This window comes from Lepidothrix coronata, unplaced genomic scaffold (genome assembly GCF_001604755.1).
Source record: "Lepidothrix coronata isolate B3197 unplaced genomic scaffold, Lepidothrix_coronata-1.0 Scaffold4, whole genome shotgun sequence".
Classification (NCBI taxonomy): Eukaryota; Metazoa; Chordata; class Aves; order Passeriformes; family Pipridae; genus Lepidothrix; species Lepidothrix coronata.
Window position 1 is genome coordinate 5,109,186 of NW_016690184.1, and position 19,712 is coordinate 5,128,897.

Consider the following 19,712-nt stretch of genomic DNA (forward strand, 5'->3'; position numbering starts at 1 on the left):
ACACACTGTCTCACCTGTCACTTATATAGAAAAATGAGATCGCCTTTCATTTCCACAACAAAATGTCCCTAAAGCTTTACCTATGCTTTATACTGGAGTTCCAGGATGCTGTTGCTGATAGTGGTATTCTCTATTCAGAATAAAGAGGACAATACCTGGATGAGTAGGTTAAGTGTCAATAACTCTGAATACATCTCGTGTATGCAGGAGAAGTTTATTTTTATTACACTAAACCATGTCTCATCAAAATCTCTAGCCACACCGAAATTTCAGCAATGAAAGCTGCACTCGCTTTCTAGGCAAGAGAAAAGAGATAATTACCAAGCAATGACGTTTTAGAGCACCATTTAAATAAAGCTACATGTGTTATGTGCTTATTCCAGCAACATTAAGGAGAAGTTTTTCAGAGTTTGGTAAGCAAGCTGTAAGAAAATAACTCTTACAGAAAAGTGATATGTACATGTACTTAAGTCCAAAAAAACTAAACAATGCATCCTTTTTTCTTTTTTTTTTTCTCCTGACATCTTGAAGTTAAAAGTAACTGCACCTATCCTTGTGGAAGCTAGAGCTGTCAGTTTGCTATTAAGAATAGGTTTTGGCATTTCTGAATACGACTGTATTCTTTCTGATGCTTGATTTTGCCACCCTGAGCCTGCAGGTTGTGCTGTGAGGATGGACCTTGAAGCAGGGCTTGCCCCTGTGCTCCTCTGGGGTGGTGTGCCCATAGGCATTGTGGCCCCATGACAATCAGTCCCCATAACCTGCCTGCCTGTCTGTATGTACCCTCTCTCTCATACCTCTTCTTCAAAGTCCCTGCAGAAGACAGAGGAATTTTGTATTTGAGAGGAGGTTGCAGGTGCAAACATCCAGCCTTTTTGTACACATGAGAGGGGCATCAGCTTTATTCATTATGGCAGGAAATCATCCAGCTGCAGGGCTTATATACAGCTAGAGAGAGTGTACATTTTGAGAACATATATCAAAGAAGAATGGTTACAAGTAAGTAACTTGCTTTTTTCCAACAAAAAAAATTTTGTAGGGTTTTTTTTGTTGTTGTTGTTGTCATTTTTCTTCAGAAAATTACAACCAGCTGTAATCCAGATGAGATTTGATTTTATGCAGTTGCCTCAGGAATAGAAATTTTAAAACATCCTGTTCATCAGGTATAAGTCCAGAGTATAAGCACCTGTAATGAAACTATGTTTATAATGATTCAGTGAGGGTAACTTCCATGCAGACTTTCTGTTTAATGTGTGCATTTAATAAAAAAGCTTTACCACTTCACAGTAAATAAAGTATATGAAGAATATCCAAATAGGAAGAAAAAGTATCCTACTGAGCTATTATCTTTTTTCTAACAAAATGAAAAACTAATACTTTTATGTCTCTCCTAGGATTCATGAGAAAAGGCTTTTTAGCATTTTGCAACCCGGAAGTGTAGAAATAATTAAAGTGAAATTTATTTTATTTTTTTAATAATTTGTAGAGACTGCCATACCATGGAAAATTCACATCTTTTTAGAGCTGATAGTTTTGCTGAAATTAAGAATTTAACAGATCAATCTAAAATCTACTTTTTTTGTTGAAGAAAATCTAAATTGCAACAGGATACTTTTCATGTTTATCTACATAATGTCCAGAATGTCTTTAGAGCATTAATATGTTGTAGCTCAGTCCCAAAAACAAAATGAAAATTGATTTCTTAGGGCATGTTTATGGATGCACTATACATCTACTTAGAACCAGCCGTGAAAATTTGAAAACTAGCGTCTCTTTTTTTTAACTGAAGTAATGAGAAGTGATGTTTTAATTAATATGATGGGGAGGATTTTGGCAAGCAGTAATCTGTAGGATAAATTGCTTGGCTTTACTTGAAAAGTATACAACTACATTACAGATGACTGGCCCTGTCACACAGAGCAATGCAATGGAACAATGCAGGCAGTTTGCAACATATGTAATAGTGTAAGGATTTTGCCATTAACTATTCTAGGTCATTTAGAAACCATAAAGGAATGAGAAGAAAACCCTACATTTTTATTTTGTTGTTTTCAGTGACAAGGACAAAGCACTTCCTTCATATAGAGAGATAATCAAAGGCAGATTTTTAGAAAATGGAAATAAAAATCTGTACAAAATGGAAACAGTTATGCATAAGCTATAAACTATTTCTTCAGTGGATAAGACTTCAAAAAAAAAATTGGCCAACTTCTTTCTTTCCATTCATGCGTTGATGTTTATCTGTATACATCAGTTATCATTGGTGCATTTGGTATTTAAGAACAGCTCACTTGCACTGACAATCTCTTAAGCAATGCATAGGAAGTGCCATTTAAACCCCTACATGCTCTCTATGTTTTATGCTTAGAACAAATGCTTGTTTTCAAACAAACTTACTACCTTTGGTACTAGCAGATCTATGGCTAGAAATCTCTTGTCTCCATGCATTTGCAGGGCATGAATTGACATACTTTTTTTATGCTGCTGCAAAACAGTAACACAGATGCAAGCACAGTCAGCATAGAGGATTTTCTCTAGGTTCACTGCCAGTTTAGGTGGATTTTTATTTAAAGCTATCAAAACAGTATGAAGCTTTTTAGATTTAAAGCCTTCAATACTTGCAACCTGTTATTTATCCTCCATAGCATGCCTAATTTGATAAATGTGGACCTAACAGCTCCAGACAATGACATCAGCATTGTGCCTTCCTCTGTTGTTCCTGGCTGGGCTTCAGCGGGAAGAACAGTAGTAAGCTTTTTATTTTATACACGTCTTAGTGAAGATGACTGAAGTTTTAGCCTGTCAGGCCAAAACAACTTTTTCTCTGGCCAGTTATATGAACTTAGTCCAGATTTAGGTACTTAGAGAATGTACACAGCTATTTGAAACACTATATTTGCATAATAATTGAAAGCTTATCTTTGTGAAAATTCAGTTGTAGCCTGTTGTGCTATTTCTAAGAGGCTATACACTGATGCTTAGGCACCCATTGAAATATTTTTCTCATCATGCAACAACTGGATTTACACTTTCTTTGTTTATAAGTGCTTGAAAACCATTGTCAACAGCTTCAGATGTCCCCTGATGACTCTAATGGAATTAACTTGTTTTGTTTTCTTCAGGCCAAGTGCTTGTTGGCTGAGCACACCCTTATATCTGTCTCAGTATTATTCTGCATTGCACACTGCCTTCTTTTGCCTTCTGTATGCAACTCACACAGACCAAGGAATAGGGATTTTTGATCTGGATATTGGATTTGATCCTTCTGATTCCACCGCAGTGAAAAAACTTACACAGCTTTCAACACCCAAGTTACAGGCAATGCATGCATCAAAGTCCATTTTAAGAGTAATTTGGTGTGAATTTATATTTTACAAACTGGATTCTCTGGGAAGGCCCGACTGGCCACTAGCTTAGCTTACTCCAACGATGTTCCCTCCTATGGTCTCCTCTTGGTTATCCTCAGGAAGTCTGTGTAAGTTTACTAGGGAGCCTATCACGCTTCATGACAGCTTCAGGAAGTGTATAACTCAAGCTCTGATGCCTCCCAAAGCTACTGAAGGGTAGTAAAATTATCTAATGTGCACAGACTTTCCACAAACCTCTCCATGAATTGGAACTAAAACCTGTCTCACTCCTAACCTCAGTCATTTTACCTTTTCAACTGCTCTCAGGGACGTTGTGGCTCCCCATCTCCTAAAGCCTCTAGTAACTTTAACACTCTGGAAAAAACAACTAGACTGAGGCTGTGGGAGTCCCTGGAAAGGGGAAATATGGTCTTACAAAACATTTAGCAGGGAGCAAAAATATAGAAGAGGGAGTCCAGACCGCAGTCTGTCTTGCTTTCTTATGTACAAAACATGAACATTAATAGAAAGGAGTAAATTAATCAGAGTTGCTGCAGTGTCTTTGCAAGATGGCAAAATATCAAACACAGATTTGTGAAGGTTTGGTGTTCATAGAAGGCCCTCCATGTTGTGCTAATATGAGCTCTTCAGAGGAAACATAAGTTGTCACACTGAAGCACAATGCAAAGCCCACAGCTCACACTCATATCATGCAAATACTGCTGTTGTAGTTATTTTCAACCTCAAAAAGGCAAATCTTCTGCCAAAAGTGATGGTAAGAACAAAAAGTACCATGATTATAAGCACTCATGAAAGGGCACAGCACACTGTTGTCCACAACATCCCTTGAAGACAGATGTCTGTTTGGACAAGTGCATTGAAAAATATCACTTTTCCATAGTCTAAGTAAAAATATTCACTTAGGCTTATGGAATAATAGGGGAGGGTTGAGTTTTGCAGCCTGCATTGTAAATAGGCCATAACCAACATTAGTTAAACTCAGTTCATCTGGCATATTATTTTATTAACCATCAATTCTTGCTGTAAACTGCTGGAGCTGAAATAGAAGAGGGAGACAGTGTGGGAAATTCTCTTTTAAATTTTAATAAGAAAAAATTTCATAGATGAGCTAGTATTTCAGCGTACCATTCACCCTCTGCAATCTGTTTCTAGATTATTTTTAGAAGCAGAACTCATCAGGGCAATTTACATGTAAGGGTCAAATCCTGATCTCAGCTGCGTGAAAAAATAACTGTAGCATTTTCTGCCCATATTGTAGGCCTGATGGTTTTACTACTAAATGGTCAACTGCTGAAATCATTACAAATTGCTCATTTACTGCTAGGTGAACAAAATTCACATTCATGGGATATTTCTTCATGGTAAGGATATTTGCACTGTCTCTTTCCTTACCATCATCATAATAGCTGTCTGTATGTAGTAAAAAACATAGAACTGAGGTTTGAGGCATCTTGATAATATTGTTCCCTATTTCGGAAAAAGGAAGGAAAGAAACTGAATAACATGCCTATGTTTACTGTAAACCAATCTACAGCATTAAAGACAAAACCACCCCTTTCTCTCAAAACCTAGTCTGGTGCACAGGCCAAATAATGATACACAGAAGCTAAAGAAACTTGTTAGCTGATCAGCTTCATGACAAAGCAAGTCAGTATTCTTAGTTAGGGACTAAGCTCTAACATCCCTCTCCTTTGGGGTTTAGAGGTGATCGTTTATAGCCCTTGCTTTTTAATTTGATTTTTCCATTTAAGTTCAGTTTCTTTACAGGACCTGAGCCAGTCCCCACATACAAACTTGGTGGTTCTGCTGACCACTGCTTTCTGCCACCTGTGCGAGCAGCCAGTGAGAGCCAGGCACTAAAGTAGATGTATACTGAATCCCAGCATTCAAAGAAAGCCTGGTCAGCCTCAGGATGAATAAGAACAATGGAACTGCTCCTGGAGTGTCCAGGATTCAGAAAGTCATTACTTTACCTCAGGCTGGGTGGGTAATAGGAAGGAACATTTCACATTGAATTTTCTGGTTTAGATTATTCAGGCATGGAAAGCATACATAGTCTGCTGAATCCACACATTCCTAAATAATTCACACATTTCTGATATTTCTGCCATGCACATTATCTGGAGAATGCAGAGATGTTTTCTTCCTTAGAATTGATTCAGAATTCCTATAGAAAGGAACATTTGGTTAAATATAAATCAACACTCAAGCTGGCTAAGAAGAAAAGTGTCCTAAAATGTACTAGTACGTGTTTTGATTAGGAATGAGGGAATATTCTATTTCTATGCATGTACAGTCAATTCAAAACATATGCTCTGTACACACTGTTTTGGGACAAAGTTTCATCAGTAAAGCAAACTTAATTTACACTTATTGTCTTACTGAGGTGAATGACCAAAGGAAATCTGTACGGTTTCCGTGTTGCATCTAAGGAATAACTGAATACAGAAACCTTTCTGTTGCTGGTAAATAGGAATAATTGGTTGGTTGACTTACAGGATTAGGTTACCAGTATAAAATTTTTTGCTTATGGATAAAACAAGATTTGGAAGTAGGTTTTTTTTTTTGAGCATCCATGGTTCCACTGAGAAATCCTGTAGGTTGGAAGGTAGCATGCTTCATAATATGATTGGTCATTCATATGATATATACCCAAAATATTTCTGGCCATAGAAATCAACCTGAAGTATCAGACCAACTTTGGTTTTGAAGAGTCTATATCTGAATATCCCACCTGAGAAATACCGATTTTGAGAACTGTGACTAGAAACTGAGAATTGTGTTTAAGCTTTCAGTCTGGTTCATTTACTCTCAATACAGAAGAAAAAAGAAAAACGCTCTAAGTAAGTGAAGATTGTTAAGAAGCCCTTAAAAGTTCATTTTTATGTTCTTAAAGTGCTGAAAGACAATTTCATAGAATAATATTTACAGCTTAAACCAGTTTCTGTCTGGGAGAACTTGGCAAAGCAGAGGAGAAGTCTAAAGGTCTGTTAGTCTTTTATATGTGTAATAATTGGGCATAGCATACAAGTGAGTGAAATCCTGGAGACACAGTTTAGTAATTCACTTCTTCAGCTTCAGTGGAGGCTATATTAGTCCAAACTGTTAAGAGAAATAAGAAATATTTATGGCATTAATATTGCACCCATCTCCAAGGAAACCACGGGGCAAGAAGTCTGGGTGAAGACTCTGATGGCTAGCTCTGTGGCTGTCTGAAATTCTCATGTAGGATATTGGGTTTGCTTCTTTACTGTCTCTATGGCTAATTGTCGTTAGTCCAGGACTAATGTTAAGGTAAAAGGGGCAGGGTGTGTGCCTGACCTCATTTCAGAGACTAATAGCTGGCTACTCCCCAAAGTGATGCTACTTTTCAACCGGCTACCAATTATTAGCAACTGTGTTAGAAATCACCGCTATGACTCAGTCCTTATCACAGTCACTTTCACAGTAAACAATGACCTTGAGTAAAACCTTTTCCTTTCTACTTCCTTTAATTAAGAAATGTTTTGAACAATTTTTGTTATTGAACAGTAACACCTTCTGAAGGAAATAAAAGGTGTTATTCAGTTGTCAGACTGATATGAGGGCCAAAGCAGACTTTGCACACCCGAACCTTATAGAGTAAAATGTTGGACACAGTATTGGTAAACACTACTAAGGCTGAAGCAACAGCAATAGATAAAAGTAGTCAGCCTGGAAACGCTTACAGAGAACTCATATGGGTGACAAGAATTTTTTATATGCTATTTTCTGCAAAGAAGTCAAAAGTGAATCCTTTCTCTTATATGACATTGTCCCTGATACTTAATTACATTATCATATTGTACGAGTGTGGCTATTTAAATAGTAGAAAAATTAAATTTTGAGTCACAGGCAGCTGGTGGATGTCTCAAAATCACCAGCCCTTGTCCCTGTAGGTGACTTTAACCTGCTGGATGTCTGCTGGAAATTCAACACAGCAGAGAAGAGGCAGTCTAGGAGATTCCCAGAGTGTATACAGGATAATTTTCTGCTCCAGCTGGTAAATGAGCCTACCAGGGGTGGGGCCTCGCTAGACCTGCTATTCACAGAGAGGGACTGGTGGGAGATGTGGTGGTTGGAGGTCGTCTAGGGCACAGTGACCATGAAATAATAGAGTTTTCAATACTCAGGGACCCAAAGAAGGCCATCAATAAAACTTCTACCCTGGACTTCCAGAGCACAGATTTCAGCCTATCCAAAAGACTGGTTCGGAGGGTACCTTGAGAAACAGCCCTTGAAAACAAAAGGGTCCAGGAGAGATGGCGATGCTTAAAGAAAGAAGTCTTGAACGCACAGGAGCAGACTGAGCATTACCGACTATGGAAAAAAGGGCTGGCTACTCATAACGAGTTTAGGAATGTAATTAGGTCATGTAGAAAGAAAATTAGAGAGACAAAGGCACAATTTGAACTCAATCTAGCCATTTCTGTTAGGCATAACAAGAAGTGCTTCTACAAATACATCAATAGCAAAAGGAGGGGCAAGGAAAACCTCCATTCTTTGTTGGATGTGGGGGGGAACATAGTCACCAAAGATGCGAAAAAGGCTGAGGTACTGAACACCTTCTTTGCCTCAGTGTTCAACAGGAAGACAGGTTGTCCTCAGGACAACTGGCTTCCAGAACTGCTAGACAGAGACAGGAAGCCAAATAGCCCCCCTGTAATCCGGGAGGAAACAGTGACCTGCTGAGCCACTGGGATCCTCACAAGTCTATGGGACCAGATGGAATCCATCCCAGGGTAATGAAGGAGCTGATGGAAGAGCTCCCCAAGCCGCTCTCCATAATTTACCAACAGTCCTGGCTCACTGGGGAGGTCCCAGATGATTGGAAGTTGGCGAATGGCATGCCAATCCACAAAAAGGGCTGCAAGGAGGACCCAGGAAACTACAGGCCCATCAGCCTGACCTCAGTGCTTGGCAAGGTTATGGATCAGATCATCCTAAGTGCAATCACACAGCACCTACAGAATGGACAAGAATTCAGACCCAACCAGCACGGATTTAGGAAGGGCAGGTCCTATTTGACCAACTTGATCTCCTTTTATGATCAGATGATATGCCTGGTGGAAGAGGGGAAGGCTGTGGACATGGTCTATCTGGACTTCATCAAAGTCTTTGACACCTTCTCCCACAGCACACTCCTGAAAAAGCTGCAGCCCATGGCTTGGATAGGAGCACTCTCTGCTGGGTTAAGAACTGGTTGGATGGTCGGGCCCAGAGAGTGGTGGGGAACGGTGCTGCATCCAGTTGGCGGCCAGTCACTAGTGGTGTCCCCCAGGGATCAGTGTTGGGTACAGTTCTATTTAGTATCTTTATTGATGACCTGGATGAGGGCATTGAGTGTACCATTAGCAGATTTGCAGATGACATCAAGTTGGGGGGGAATGTTGATCACCTGGAAGGCAGGAGGGCTCTTCAGAGGGACCTGGACAAGCCGGAGAGATGGTCTGATTCCAGTGGGATGAGGTTCAACAAGTGTTGGGTCCTGTGCTTTGGCCACAACAACCCCTGCAGCACTACAGGCTGGGCACAGAGTGTCTGGAGAGCAGCCAGGCAGAAAGGGACCTGGGAGTTTGGATTGGCAGGAAACTGAACATGAGCCAGCAGTGTGCCCAGGTGGCCAAGAAAGCCAATGGTATCCTGGCCTGGATCAGGAACAGTGTGGCCAGCAGGACCAGGGAAGTGATTCTTCCCCTCTACTCAGTGCTGGTGAGGCCACTCCTGGAGTCCTGTGTCCACTTCTGGGCCCCTCAGTTCAGGAAGGATATTGAGGTGCTGGAGCAGGTCCAGAGAAGAGCAACAAGACTGGTGAATGGACTCAAGCACAAGTCCTGTGAGGAGAGACTGAGGGAACTGGGGTTGCTCAACCTGGAGAAAAGGAGGCTCAGGGGAGACCTCCTCACTCTCTACAACTCCCTGAAAGGCGGTTGTAGCCAGGTGGGGGTTGGTCTCTTCTCCCAGGCAATCAGCAGTAGGACAAGAGGGCACAGTCTTAAGCTGTGCCAGGGGAAGTTTAGCTTGGATATTAGGAAGAAATTTGTCTGGAGAGAGTAATGAGACATTGGAATGGGCTGCCCAGGGAGGTGGTGGATTCACCATCCCTGGAGTTTTTTAAGATGAGAGTGGATGTGGCACTTAGTGCCATGGTCTAGTAACCATGGCAGTGTTGGATCAAGGGTTGGACTTGATGATCTCGGAGGTCTTTTCCAACCCAGCTGATTCTATGATTCTATGATATTTTTGTGGATTCCATGGTCTTGCAAAAACATTACAATTGTGCTTTCTTGCATAATTTTTGCTGTAGTAAAGAGATATTTCAAAGTCATTCCCAAAGTGTCAAATTTACAATAAAACCTTTATTTGATGGGAGTGACTTTTTTTTTTTGTTGTTTCATTGGAGAAGGTTAATTTTGACGTATGCTTCAGAGCAGCCTTATTTTAATTACTTGTATTAGAGGATAAATGTAAGGAGTTTGCTAGATGAGAGGATTTTACATTATACGTACGTAGCAAAAATGGTCCACAGATATTCTTACTGCATTAAGTTAAAATCCAATCATTAACACACTGAGAACATCATTCTGGCACCTGCTGATGAACCATCACACTCATGCAGAGCCTATTGATAACCCAGTGTAGATACAGAGTAGATATCATTTTCTCATGATTTGATATCATTCCAGTTATTTCCTTAGTCTTTGCTCTAAATAAGTCAGGGAAGTTTCTCTTTGATATTAAACAGGACCTGAGGATGCTATTAATCTTGTTATTTAATACAAACAATAGACCATATGAAATACACAAGACACTTGAAAACAAGTCAGTCAGTCAGACTCTTCTAAATGTTTACTCGCTCTCAACATCTGATTTTCTACCATGTGCTCTAACATGAAAACTGGAGAAAGAGGAGCTCAGCTATCACTGTCTCACCTACATCCAATACTCAGCAGATTTTTCTCACCAGCTAGCAAAATACATAGCTTTAAAAATGAAAGAAATGGGTAACAGGAAAACTGACAAAGAGCTGCCATCAGGTAGGGATGGTAGAGTATTCTGTGTCATAAGGCAGATTTGCAGGTTGTACTACACTAGAAGCTGTGTAATTAAGTCATTAAAATTGCTCAAATGTAATTTTCAAATATTAAGGTACATTACAGGAATAGTTTCTTGGCTCTGCCAGCTTCTGTGTTGCCCTTCCATGACTCTAAGCAGTCACGAAGGGGTGTTAAGCATGGAGTACACTGGGGCTAACTGACCCAACCCAAATTAGCTGGTGGGAGGGTCACACCTCTGCTGGACTTGGGCAGAATATGTGAGTCATAAACTACTTGTGACATTCCCTATGGAAACTGGCAACCACAAAGAATGAAAACCTTCTCCAGCAGGCCTTTTTCTGTCCTTATTCCAGAAAGGACATTACTTTCTGAATGTCCTGAAAGGTAGGAAACCCTCTCTCTGCTATTACAACTCACAGCTTTATTTGTGTGCCTGTTTTTGCTGAGCTTTTCACTGATAAGGTCTGGCTTCAGACCTTCCAGATTTCTGATCCTAACAGCAGAGCCTATGGGAGTGAAACATTAACTGCAGTAATGAAAGATCAAGTTTTAGAATGCCAAGTCAACTGTAAAAACACAAACCTATGGAGCAAGATGCATCCAGTGGTGCTAAAGGAAGTTGGACCAGGAAATGTTCTTGATTTTATGGCAATAGTGGATTGTGCTGTAAACTGAATGTGATGTGAAACAGGATATTGTGAGAATGTAAGATTCTTTAAGTTTAGATGGAGAGTTGGTAGGAGGCTGCATAATGTGTTTGCCAAGACCAGGGACATCCAAGCTACTTCTGTTCCTCTACAGTGAAAAAGAACTCAATTTCCCTGTTTGTGCCTTGATTTATAGGCCAAGAAAGCTAGAAATTACTCTGACCATATTTTTTAAGGATTAGCTTCTTTGAGCGAGTTGTCTTGCCTCAGAAGAGAACCCTGGGCTCTCTCTCAAGGGAATAATATGAGTTCGAGATCATGAGTAATCAAGTAAGTCTCAAAGGAGGGGAGAATTCAAATATAAAAATGTATAATATAAAAATATCGCTTTTCCCAGCATCTGACTCTGGATGTCTCATAAATGAACATATGAGAAAACAAAATTGTTCCATGGAGTCTTCTAATCCAACCTGCTGTTTAAGAACTTAAATTCTTCTCCATGGGGTGTTGCTGCAATATGATGCTGATGCCTATGCATTGCAGGTGGCCAGTGTAGAAGATCTGGCAGTCATTCAGCAATTCCTGGTATATGATCTATATTTTGTATTCCATTACAATATTTTTCTCTCTGTAAGCTATCCACGAATCAATCAAGATACTTATTAATTTGCTTGCTACGCATGGTTGCTCAAGGGATTATATTTATAACCATTTGGACTTCAGGGATTTGGCAGCCACTACTTTAAGAGCTCATTTGATTATCAACATTAAATAATTGATTGATAGAAATGGCTGCTTAAATCCCACAGTGAAGCTTTTAATGCGTGCGATGAATAAAAAGATTGATAGGGATTCCTTTCTTGGAGAGAAAGGTCAGCCTGTCTGGAATATGCAGATCAAGGATTTTGAGGATCAATCACAACAAATTATCCCAAATAGTTGACTACATTTATGGCTGTTATCAATCAAAAACCAGAAAAAAGCTAAGTGCATTACTCCAATAGCAATGTTGTATCCGTTTATGTGGAGGTTGATATACATATAAGGTTGAGTAGATGGATGTCATTCCCATTGAAATGTATATACTGAGGGTGAAATCATCTGTCTTAGTTTATACATGTGAATTTCCCTTTTTGGACAGTGGAGAAAAATAAGCATCACAGTAAAGTGAGTCCTCCTATGAGATAGTTCCTAAGATAGGTCATGTGAACATGTTCTTGTATTTCTCTTTTATCTTAGGTTGACTTAAAGGGTTTAGGCAATGCTAAAGCTTCCTCACAAAAGCACATGATGGCAAATCAAACAACTGAACACATCAAGAAGTGGCCAGCTTTCCAATGCACTACCAGTCTGAGCTTCTCCATTCAGCTTAACATTCCAATCTGCTTGTTGGCATTTCACAGGTTAAGTGTGGAGAAAATGTGGTCCAGGGACCAGGGTATCCAGGAAATGCAGCAATTTCTGATGTGTTATGAAGTCATGGGATACATACCAGAAGCCCAATGGGAACGTAATGCATTTGTCACATTGGGACAAAAAGATATTTCTATATCTTGCTTTTTATAAAGACATAGGTATGCAAATATTTGGGGTCTGGTTGAAGACAAGGGATGTAGACAATGAACTAAGTTTCCACAGTTGTACAAGCCAAAACTGTAACATAAGGATATAAGCATATGTTTCAAATGACCTTTCCATCATTGGTTTTCCCAGTCCTAGCCTGCAAAACTTACCCTGTAAGACCTAATTTTCACGGCTCTGAATGTAAATGATAATGTTAAAAAGAAGCAGCTCATAAAAAGTGGTTTGAAAGGACGTGGTTCAACACTAATCTCTTACTTGAACAGCTAGTGTGGTCAAGCTACTGCCTTCAGGTTACTGCCCTGTACTCATTTCTGAAATAGAAACAGGAACCTTAGCAACTAAATAGAACCCAAAAGCAATGGTTTTCTGAGTTGCAATATTGCATATGCAATCAGAGGAGGACTTGAGGTAAAACTGATCAATTTCAAACTTTGTAACTGAATAACAAATCTGTTACTAAAAAATCCGTATGAGCAGTGTAAGCCCATCTTTTTCATGCAGAAAAAGCAGTAAGCACTTTTCATGCAGAAAATAGTGGCAAACACATCCAGGTTATCAAGGATTAGTGCCAAGGACTGACAAAAAATTTAAAGTCGTATAAATTAGGCATTTCTCAAGACAGTGCATAGTTTTAACCTAAATCAGAAGGTCTTAAGGTCACTATACTGCTTACACATTCTAAATGGAAAGCAGAAATCAGATGGAAAACATTTTTCTTAGGGAGGGTTACATTTCATTCCAATTTTAAGAAAGACAAGTGATTTGAAATTTCCAGTGGATGAGTTGCTGACATTGATAGAACAGCTGATGTAAACATTAATTTTACACCGAGTTCCGGGAACATTTGAGACCTATTATTTTGGAGACTTTTATACATTTAGGGTAACATCAGATGGTGCTGAGAACACATGCCTTCTCCTTTTTTGGCTTTTTTTTTGAAACCATATTTTTAAATTAATTTTAGAATTTCCATTTATTTCGGTGGTACAGATGAGGCAGTTACGCTGAAGAAAATCAAGTGCGATTAAAAAAAATCAGTCAGTAAGAAAAGAATCATGGGCAAATGGTCTATCTCAGAAAGATTCCTCTATAGAAATCTGTCTAAAATAGGATAGTGCATAAATCTGAAAAATAATTAAGAGATAATCTACTTGTAAATAACAGGGACTGAGCTAGAAGACAGGCAGACTCCAGAACTGAGTGATGCACTAATATCCCTCCCCTTTAGTACCGAGAAACGTTGCAGCACAGGGATGGGAAGGTCAAGGAAATGACCAACTAATCCATGCTTACCAAGTTATTAAGCGCTTTGTCCCTACAAATAGACTGATTTGGACAAGAAAGGTAAGGCAAATCTTTTACGCGTCATTGTCCAGAAGCCTCAGGCATTGACTAGGCAGCCAGTGCAGAAAAGTGTGAAGGCTGAGGTAACTCCTTTCCGCTGCCTATGTCTGCCAGCTGTTTGCTACCTCTCCTTGCTAGAAGCTATCACTTCACAGAAGAGTTAGTAGAAGAAATTGTCTCATTTGCTTCAACCAGATACAGAGTCAACTACTTTATTTTACAGAGCATTCAGAAGCAAGTTCAACTTAGGAAATTAATTTTTCACTGACATGGATGGGAATTGCTCACAACTTCATCTCTGGGTTCCTCTGTGAAGGGGCTTGTTTCCAGAAGAAATGTGATTAAAATAAACTGCTTGAGGTTTGAAGCATGGGCATAACATAAACTAATGCAACTTTTTCTGCAGTGATATTTGACAGTGGTTTTACTAGCAGCATCAGTCTCAGCAGACATGCACTATGAAACCAATGTAAAATGGCAATTAAAAAAAATCCTAACAATCAGAGCCTCCTCTTTGTGACATTTCTATATAGCACCCTTTGCAAATCATATTTCTTTTGTATTTATGCCATTTGGAATTGAAGTAATAAGGACGATTAAGCTTTCAGAATATGTGAACCAAAAAGAGCACATAATGTAATAAAAACACTTCTTTCTCTGATTAATATACAATCAAGCATCAAATAGTGCAATACTTTCATTAAGCTTATTTCTTCCACGATTGTTTCTCGGCACATATTAGAAAAATTATGAATTGCAACCTGTTATTTATGATTTATGAACCATTATAAGTGTTCATGGTATTGTGCTACTGATGTTCCTGATAATAAATATGTATAGCATAATGAATTCCTGGATTTTAAAATAATAATTTAAAAGAAAACTCATGTCTAGAATATTAGCATTTGCATAAGGAGTAATTTAATTTTGTACCTAAAAAGACTATACAGGAGGGAAAAAAAAAGGCAAACGAACTGCTTGCAAAAACCCATTGTGTGTAGGAATCTGGGGGTGATAGGGCTCACAGTTCCTCACTCCAATGTTTCCATGCTTTGGCAGGCCATTTGTTTATGCCTGTTTGAGTAGGTTTGGCCAATAGGTCAAATTGTTGGAACTGTTTTACAGTAAAAACATTCCTAGTCTGGGGGCATTTTTAGTTTTGTTTTTCAATTCTATTTTTAGAAGTCAAGGAAATAATCCATTTTGCTGATATGTAAATTAAGTCTTATAAATTCCAGACACTTTTTAACATTATGTGAAGTGTGCAGCATCTTGAATACACAGAAATTTTCTGGGCTAAGTTCACTTTCTTTTCAGAAAGTCACAGAATCGAAAAACCTCAGTGATGAGGAACTGCTGCTGAAAGGACATAAAAATGGCTACCTGAAACATGGTATATTTAAAGGGGTTGAAGGGGAATTCAGGCATGCAGCCTCTAACAGAAGTGTATATTTTTTCAGGTATTCCTTGATTACTGCAGCAAAGGAGTGGATTTAATCCATCCAGTAACCTGCATGGGACATAGAGACCTGCACTAACAAGTGCTGGTATTGTATTGTCAAAGTTCATGACAATATCTGTATTAAACAGGAAGATTTTCTCCTGAAGCAAAAGACTGGACGCTTGTAAAACCACTGAATAGTAGTTTTGGAATGTTATAGTATGCATAGTATAGGTAGCACGGACTAGTACTATATATGTAGAATATGTGTAATGTGGAATAGTTTCTCCATACTTTACAAATGTAGCAACAAAAATATACCAAGTAATAGGAAGTACTAAACCCTAATTTTCAGTGCCCTCTGAAGTTTCACTATCTTTAAAAGTTCACACCAGTGGAAAATGTGAATGACTAAGTGGAATTATCATCAGAGTATGCCTAATTCATAATTACTTACTTTGTGCACAGAAACGATTTACAAGCTCACTTTTCACTGGCAATTCAAAAAGAACTTTCAGATGGGATATTTAGTAAATTTCAATTAGACTAAAAATGCCTTGGAGGGACAGTTACATATCATGGTATTTACACAGACATCAAAGATTTAGTTGTTTAGACAAAGAAAAGTAAGGCCATCTGACTATTCAGAATATTTAGGAAGAGTTCTGTTTATTTTAACCTAGAATTTTGCCATAAATAAATGTCCCAGTTACAAAAAGCATTATCCCTTCTGATAATCCAAACTTCTACATTGATTGTGTCCAAAAATTGCAGTTTTAAGATCTTTTTTCTTTTTTTTTTTTAATGTACATTACAGCATAGATAAAATAATATTGAAGAAAATCCTGCACTGTCATTTTTGCTGTAGTTTTCATGAATAGAAATTCATACATACCACTGGAGTTCAGAACAAGTTTCCAACCACCCTGGAAAAGAAATAGGCTTTGGTTTTTTCTGGACCATTTCATAATGATCTGAGTAGTCCATTTTCTAAATCACATGGATCAGTTACGTTTGAATTTCAGAAGTGGCAGCCAACTGATCTGGGTTTATCACTAAATGAACTGCAAAATTATTAAGTTGCTAAATCAATGAATTTTTGGGAAAAAAAAAAAAAGAAAAACCCCCACCAAAACAAATGAAAAAACAAAACAAAACAAAACTGATGAACCAATAATAACAACACACAAACAAAAACAAAGGAAAGAAAGCTGAGCAAAAAGTCAACTACTAATCTGCTAGGTGCTAATTACTAACACACAAAAATTTCATTAAAAATAGAGCACTTCCATTCTGATGTTTTCTGGCATAAAACCATGTTTTGCCTTCATTACAGGTCACAATCTTTCATCATCAGCTTGGCTGAATAAAGTGAATGATGGATGATTACTACCTGTATAGTGGCAGTCTGATTCTAAAGCCTTGAAAATCTAGGGAAATATAATTTGAGTATTGCAGCTAAGGTTTAAGATTGGAACAAAAATACCGGTCTTCCAGCTAGTCTGGGATGGGTGTACCATACACACTGAAGAAAATAAGGACATTTTCACAGAAGAAGTGGATAAATTACATATACCTGACATTGATGTCTATCCAAACACAGGAAAGAAGAAAATATGACCATAAATTTCTCTCACATTTTTTTATGATATTATTTTAGCAAGTGTGAAAGGGAATCCCACAGGGAACGTGATTAATGCCCAGCAGAGAGGTAAAAGCAGATACATTCTACTACTGTAGAAACTGCACAGGACAGACATTTTTTCTAGTAAAGCATTAAAAAATCCAGACCTAATTTAACTAAAAAAGTTTAAGATATATCTAAGCAGAAGACAAATTTGACATGACTAATAAAGCACCCAACTACCAATGCCTTTTTAAATATATAGATTATTTAGGATAAAGACTCAATATGATAAGAAAAGACCAAAGACGTTTTTTCTGTGGAAAACTCTTTCATTCTTTTGCATGCTGGACAGCTGAATATTGTGCTTCCTCTGATTTTGGATTCCCAGATTTTTTTCACAGGTTGCTAGAAATAATAAGGAGGAAATCTTATGTTGATATTGTCATTTTACTAGGCTTTTTTTACAATATTTATGACTAATATCCAGAGATGTTATATGTTAGACTTTTTCTTCTTTAACAGACAAGAACTCAATACTTTCAGTAGCAAAAAGCCTTTTGTACTTGAAAGTCAATTCTGCACATTTCCTAGGTAGTTGCATTTTTATATTTTTAGAGCTGGTTTTATGTCCATTGCACCCACAGAACCAAAGTTAGGGCAGTAAACCTCTTTATGATAAGTAAACTGCTTTGTTAGATTGCAGACTTCCTGGAGAAATGTGTGTGTTTAAAGTCATAAGGTAGCATAAGTAGCAGACTTGCTCTTTCATTTGAAGTGTTGCATTAGTTTGATATCATGTGGTTCATATGTTATGTAACCTGTAACATAAGTGCCACTTGCCAATGCAAGTGTTATGAAGTCACCATACTCAGTATGTAACATTGAACACAGTATTCACGGTGCCAAGCACATGAAGACAAACAATTCCCTGGTCCTTCTGGCCACAATATTTCTGATATAGGCCAGGATGCCGCTGGTCTTCTTGGCCACCTGGGCACACTTCTGGCTCATGTTCAGCTGGTTGTTGACCAGGTCCTTTTCTGCTGGCCCACTTTCCAGCCACTCTTCCCCCAGCCTGTATCACTGCATAGAGTTGTTGTGATCAAAGTACTGGACTGGGCACTTTGCCTGATTGAACCTCATACCACTGGCCTTGGCCCAGTGATTCAGCCTGTCTAGATCCCTCTGCAGAGCCTTTCTGCCCTCCAAAAGATCAAGACTCCTGCAGAACTTACTGTTGTCTGCAAACTTACTGAGGTATCACTTGATCCTCTTGTCCAGATCATGGATAAAGATATTAAACAAGACTGACCCCGATACTGTGCCCTGGGGAACACCATTAGTGACTGGCACCAACTGGATGTAGCACCATCCACCACCATGAATTTTGTACTCATCTTTTCCTAAACTTACTGTAGGATCTGTAGATTTTATCTCTAAGATAGATGGTCTCTTACAGATTCATAAATTTTCAAGACAATAAAACAAATGAAAGAATGCTTCCTAGTGTTCCTATATGAAGATCATAAAATGTGTTTGAACTAAAACTGTAGCTTGCATCTAGAGTAGCTCTTGTAACTCTGTCTTTATTTAAACAGCTTATATTAGGAAGAAATCCCTATATCCCTAAATAAATCTCACAAGTCAGAGTCCCAGTGTGACAAGGACTCAGTAAGGAGTAGGAAAGTTAAGAAACTTTAGAAACAAAAATATGGGTAAGACCTAACTGGAAAAATATTACAGTAGTGAAGCTATCGAATTCTGTCTTCTGAGACAGCAGCAGAGTTGAATCCGTGTGTTAATATGAACTGACCTAAAAAAAATTCTTCATGTCAGAAGCCTGCAAGGGTCTGCATAATTTCATTATCTCAACCACTTCTGGTCAATCTATGTGTAACCCTTCTGATTTTCTTATCATATATGTTGGAAACTTTTCAGAACTTGCAATAAACAGACAAAAATATTGAGAAATTAATACAAGGTCACTGAATAAAAAGAGGATTCAGCAGAATTCAACTCCACTGAAACTGCTCTGAGATTTTAAAATTATACTGATGTGTCATTTTTGTTTGTTTTTTCCTCTTCTGGGCTTTGGCCAGGTCCTGAAACAGAACGAGATTTTGTGGAACATAGCTTATGTTTATGACATATTTTATAAGGTGTAGTGAAGTGCACTATAATTATAAGATTTGTCAAGTGAACACTTTCAAAGCATGTTATTCTTGATTGTTGAGTCCTGCAATTTAGACCATATGTGACCTAATAACAGGGATTTGAGCATAAATATCCACTTACTGTAGCCTATTTCTAATTATTTTTGAGATGTGTTGAAATGTTAAAGGACATCACCATGCCCTCTGGAGAGATTCATAAAACAGGAGCCATTATTGCAAAGGAAAACCTCCAGCTTGCCAAAAAACAGAGTTTCCACCTCTACCAACAACAGCTCTCAGTTCAATATGGAATTTTCCAAAAGAGGAGTCACTAAGCACAAAGGTAGGTTCTTTGTAGAGACAAGTGTATACCCATGTCTATAGGAATGGCATTTAAAAGCTAGAGGAAAAGAATCCTCTAGCTATATTTTTGAGCAACAGTGCACAAAGAGTGCCAGAATATTATATTTAG

At 38.4% G+C, this 19,712-nt stretch overlaps 1 protein-coding gene across 1 annotated transcript; it reads left to right on the forward strand.

Annotated features, from left to right (window-relative positions):
- The first annotated feature begins 5,280 nt into the window (after window positions 1–5,280).
- On the forward strand, window positions 5,281–16,846 carry LOC108501756 (RNA-directed DNA polymerase from mobile element jockey-like). The gene is given in 9 exon segments (XM_017823968.1): window positions 5,281–5,351; window positions 7,766–8,057; window positions 8,060–8,543; window positions 8,546–8,896; window positions 8,899–9,098; window positions 12,331–12,601; window positions 13,904–14,019; window positions 15,337–15,412; window positions 16,797–16,846. Coding segments are annotated over 9 exon segments (1,911 nt in total).
- Window positions 16,847–19,712: the final 2,866 nt, after the last annotated feature.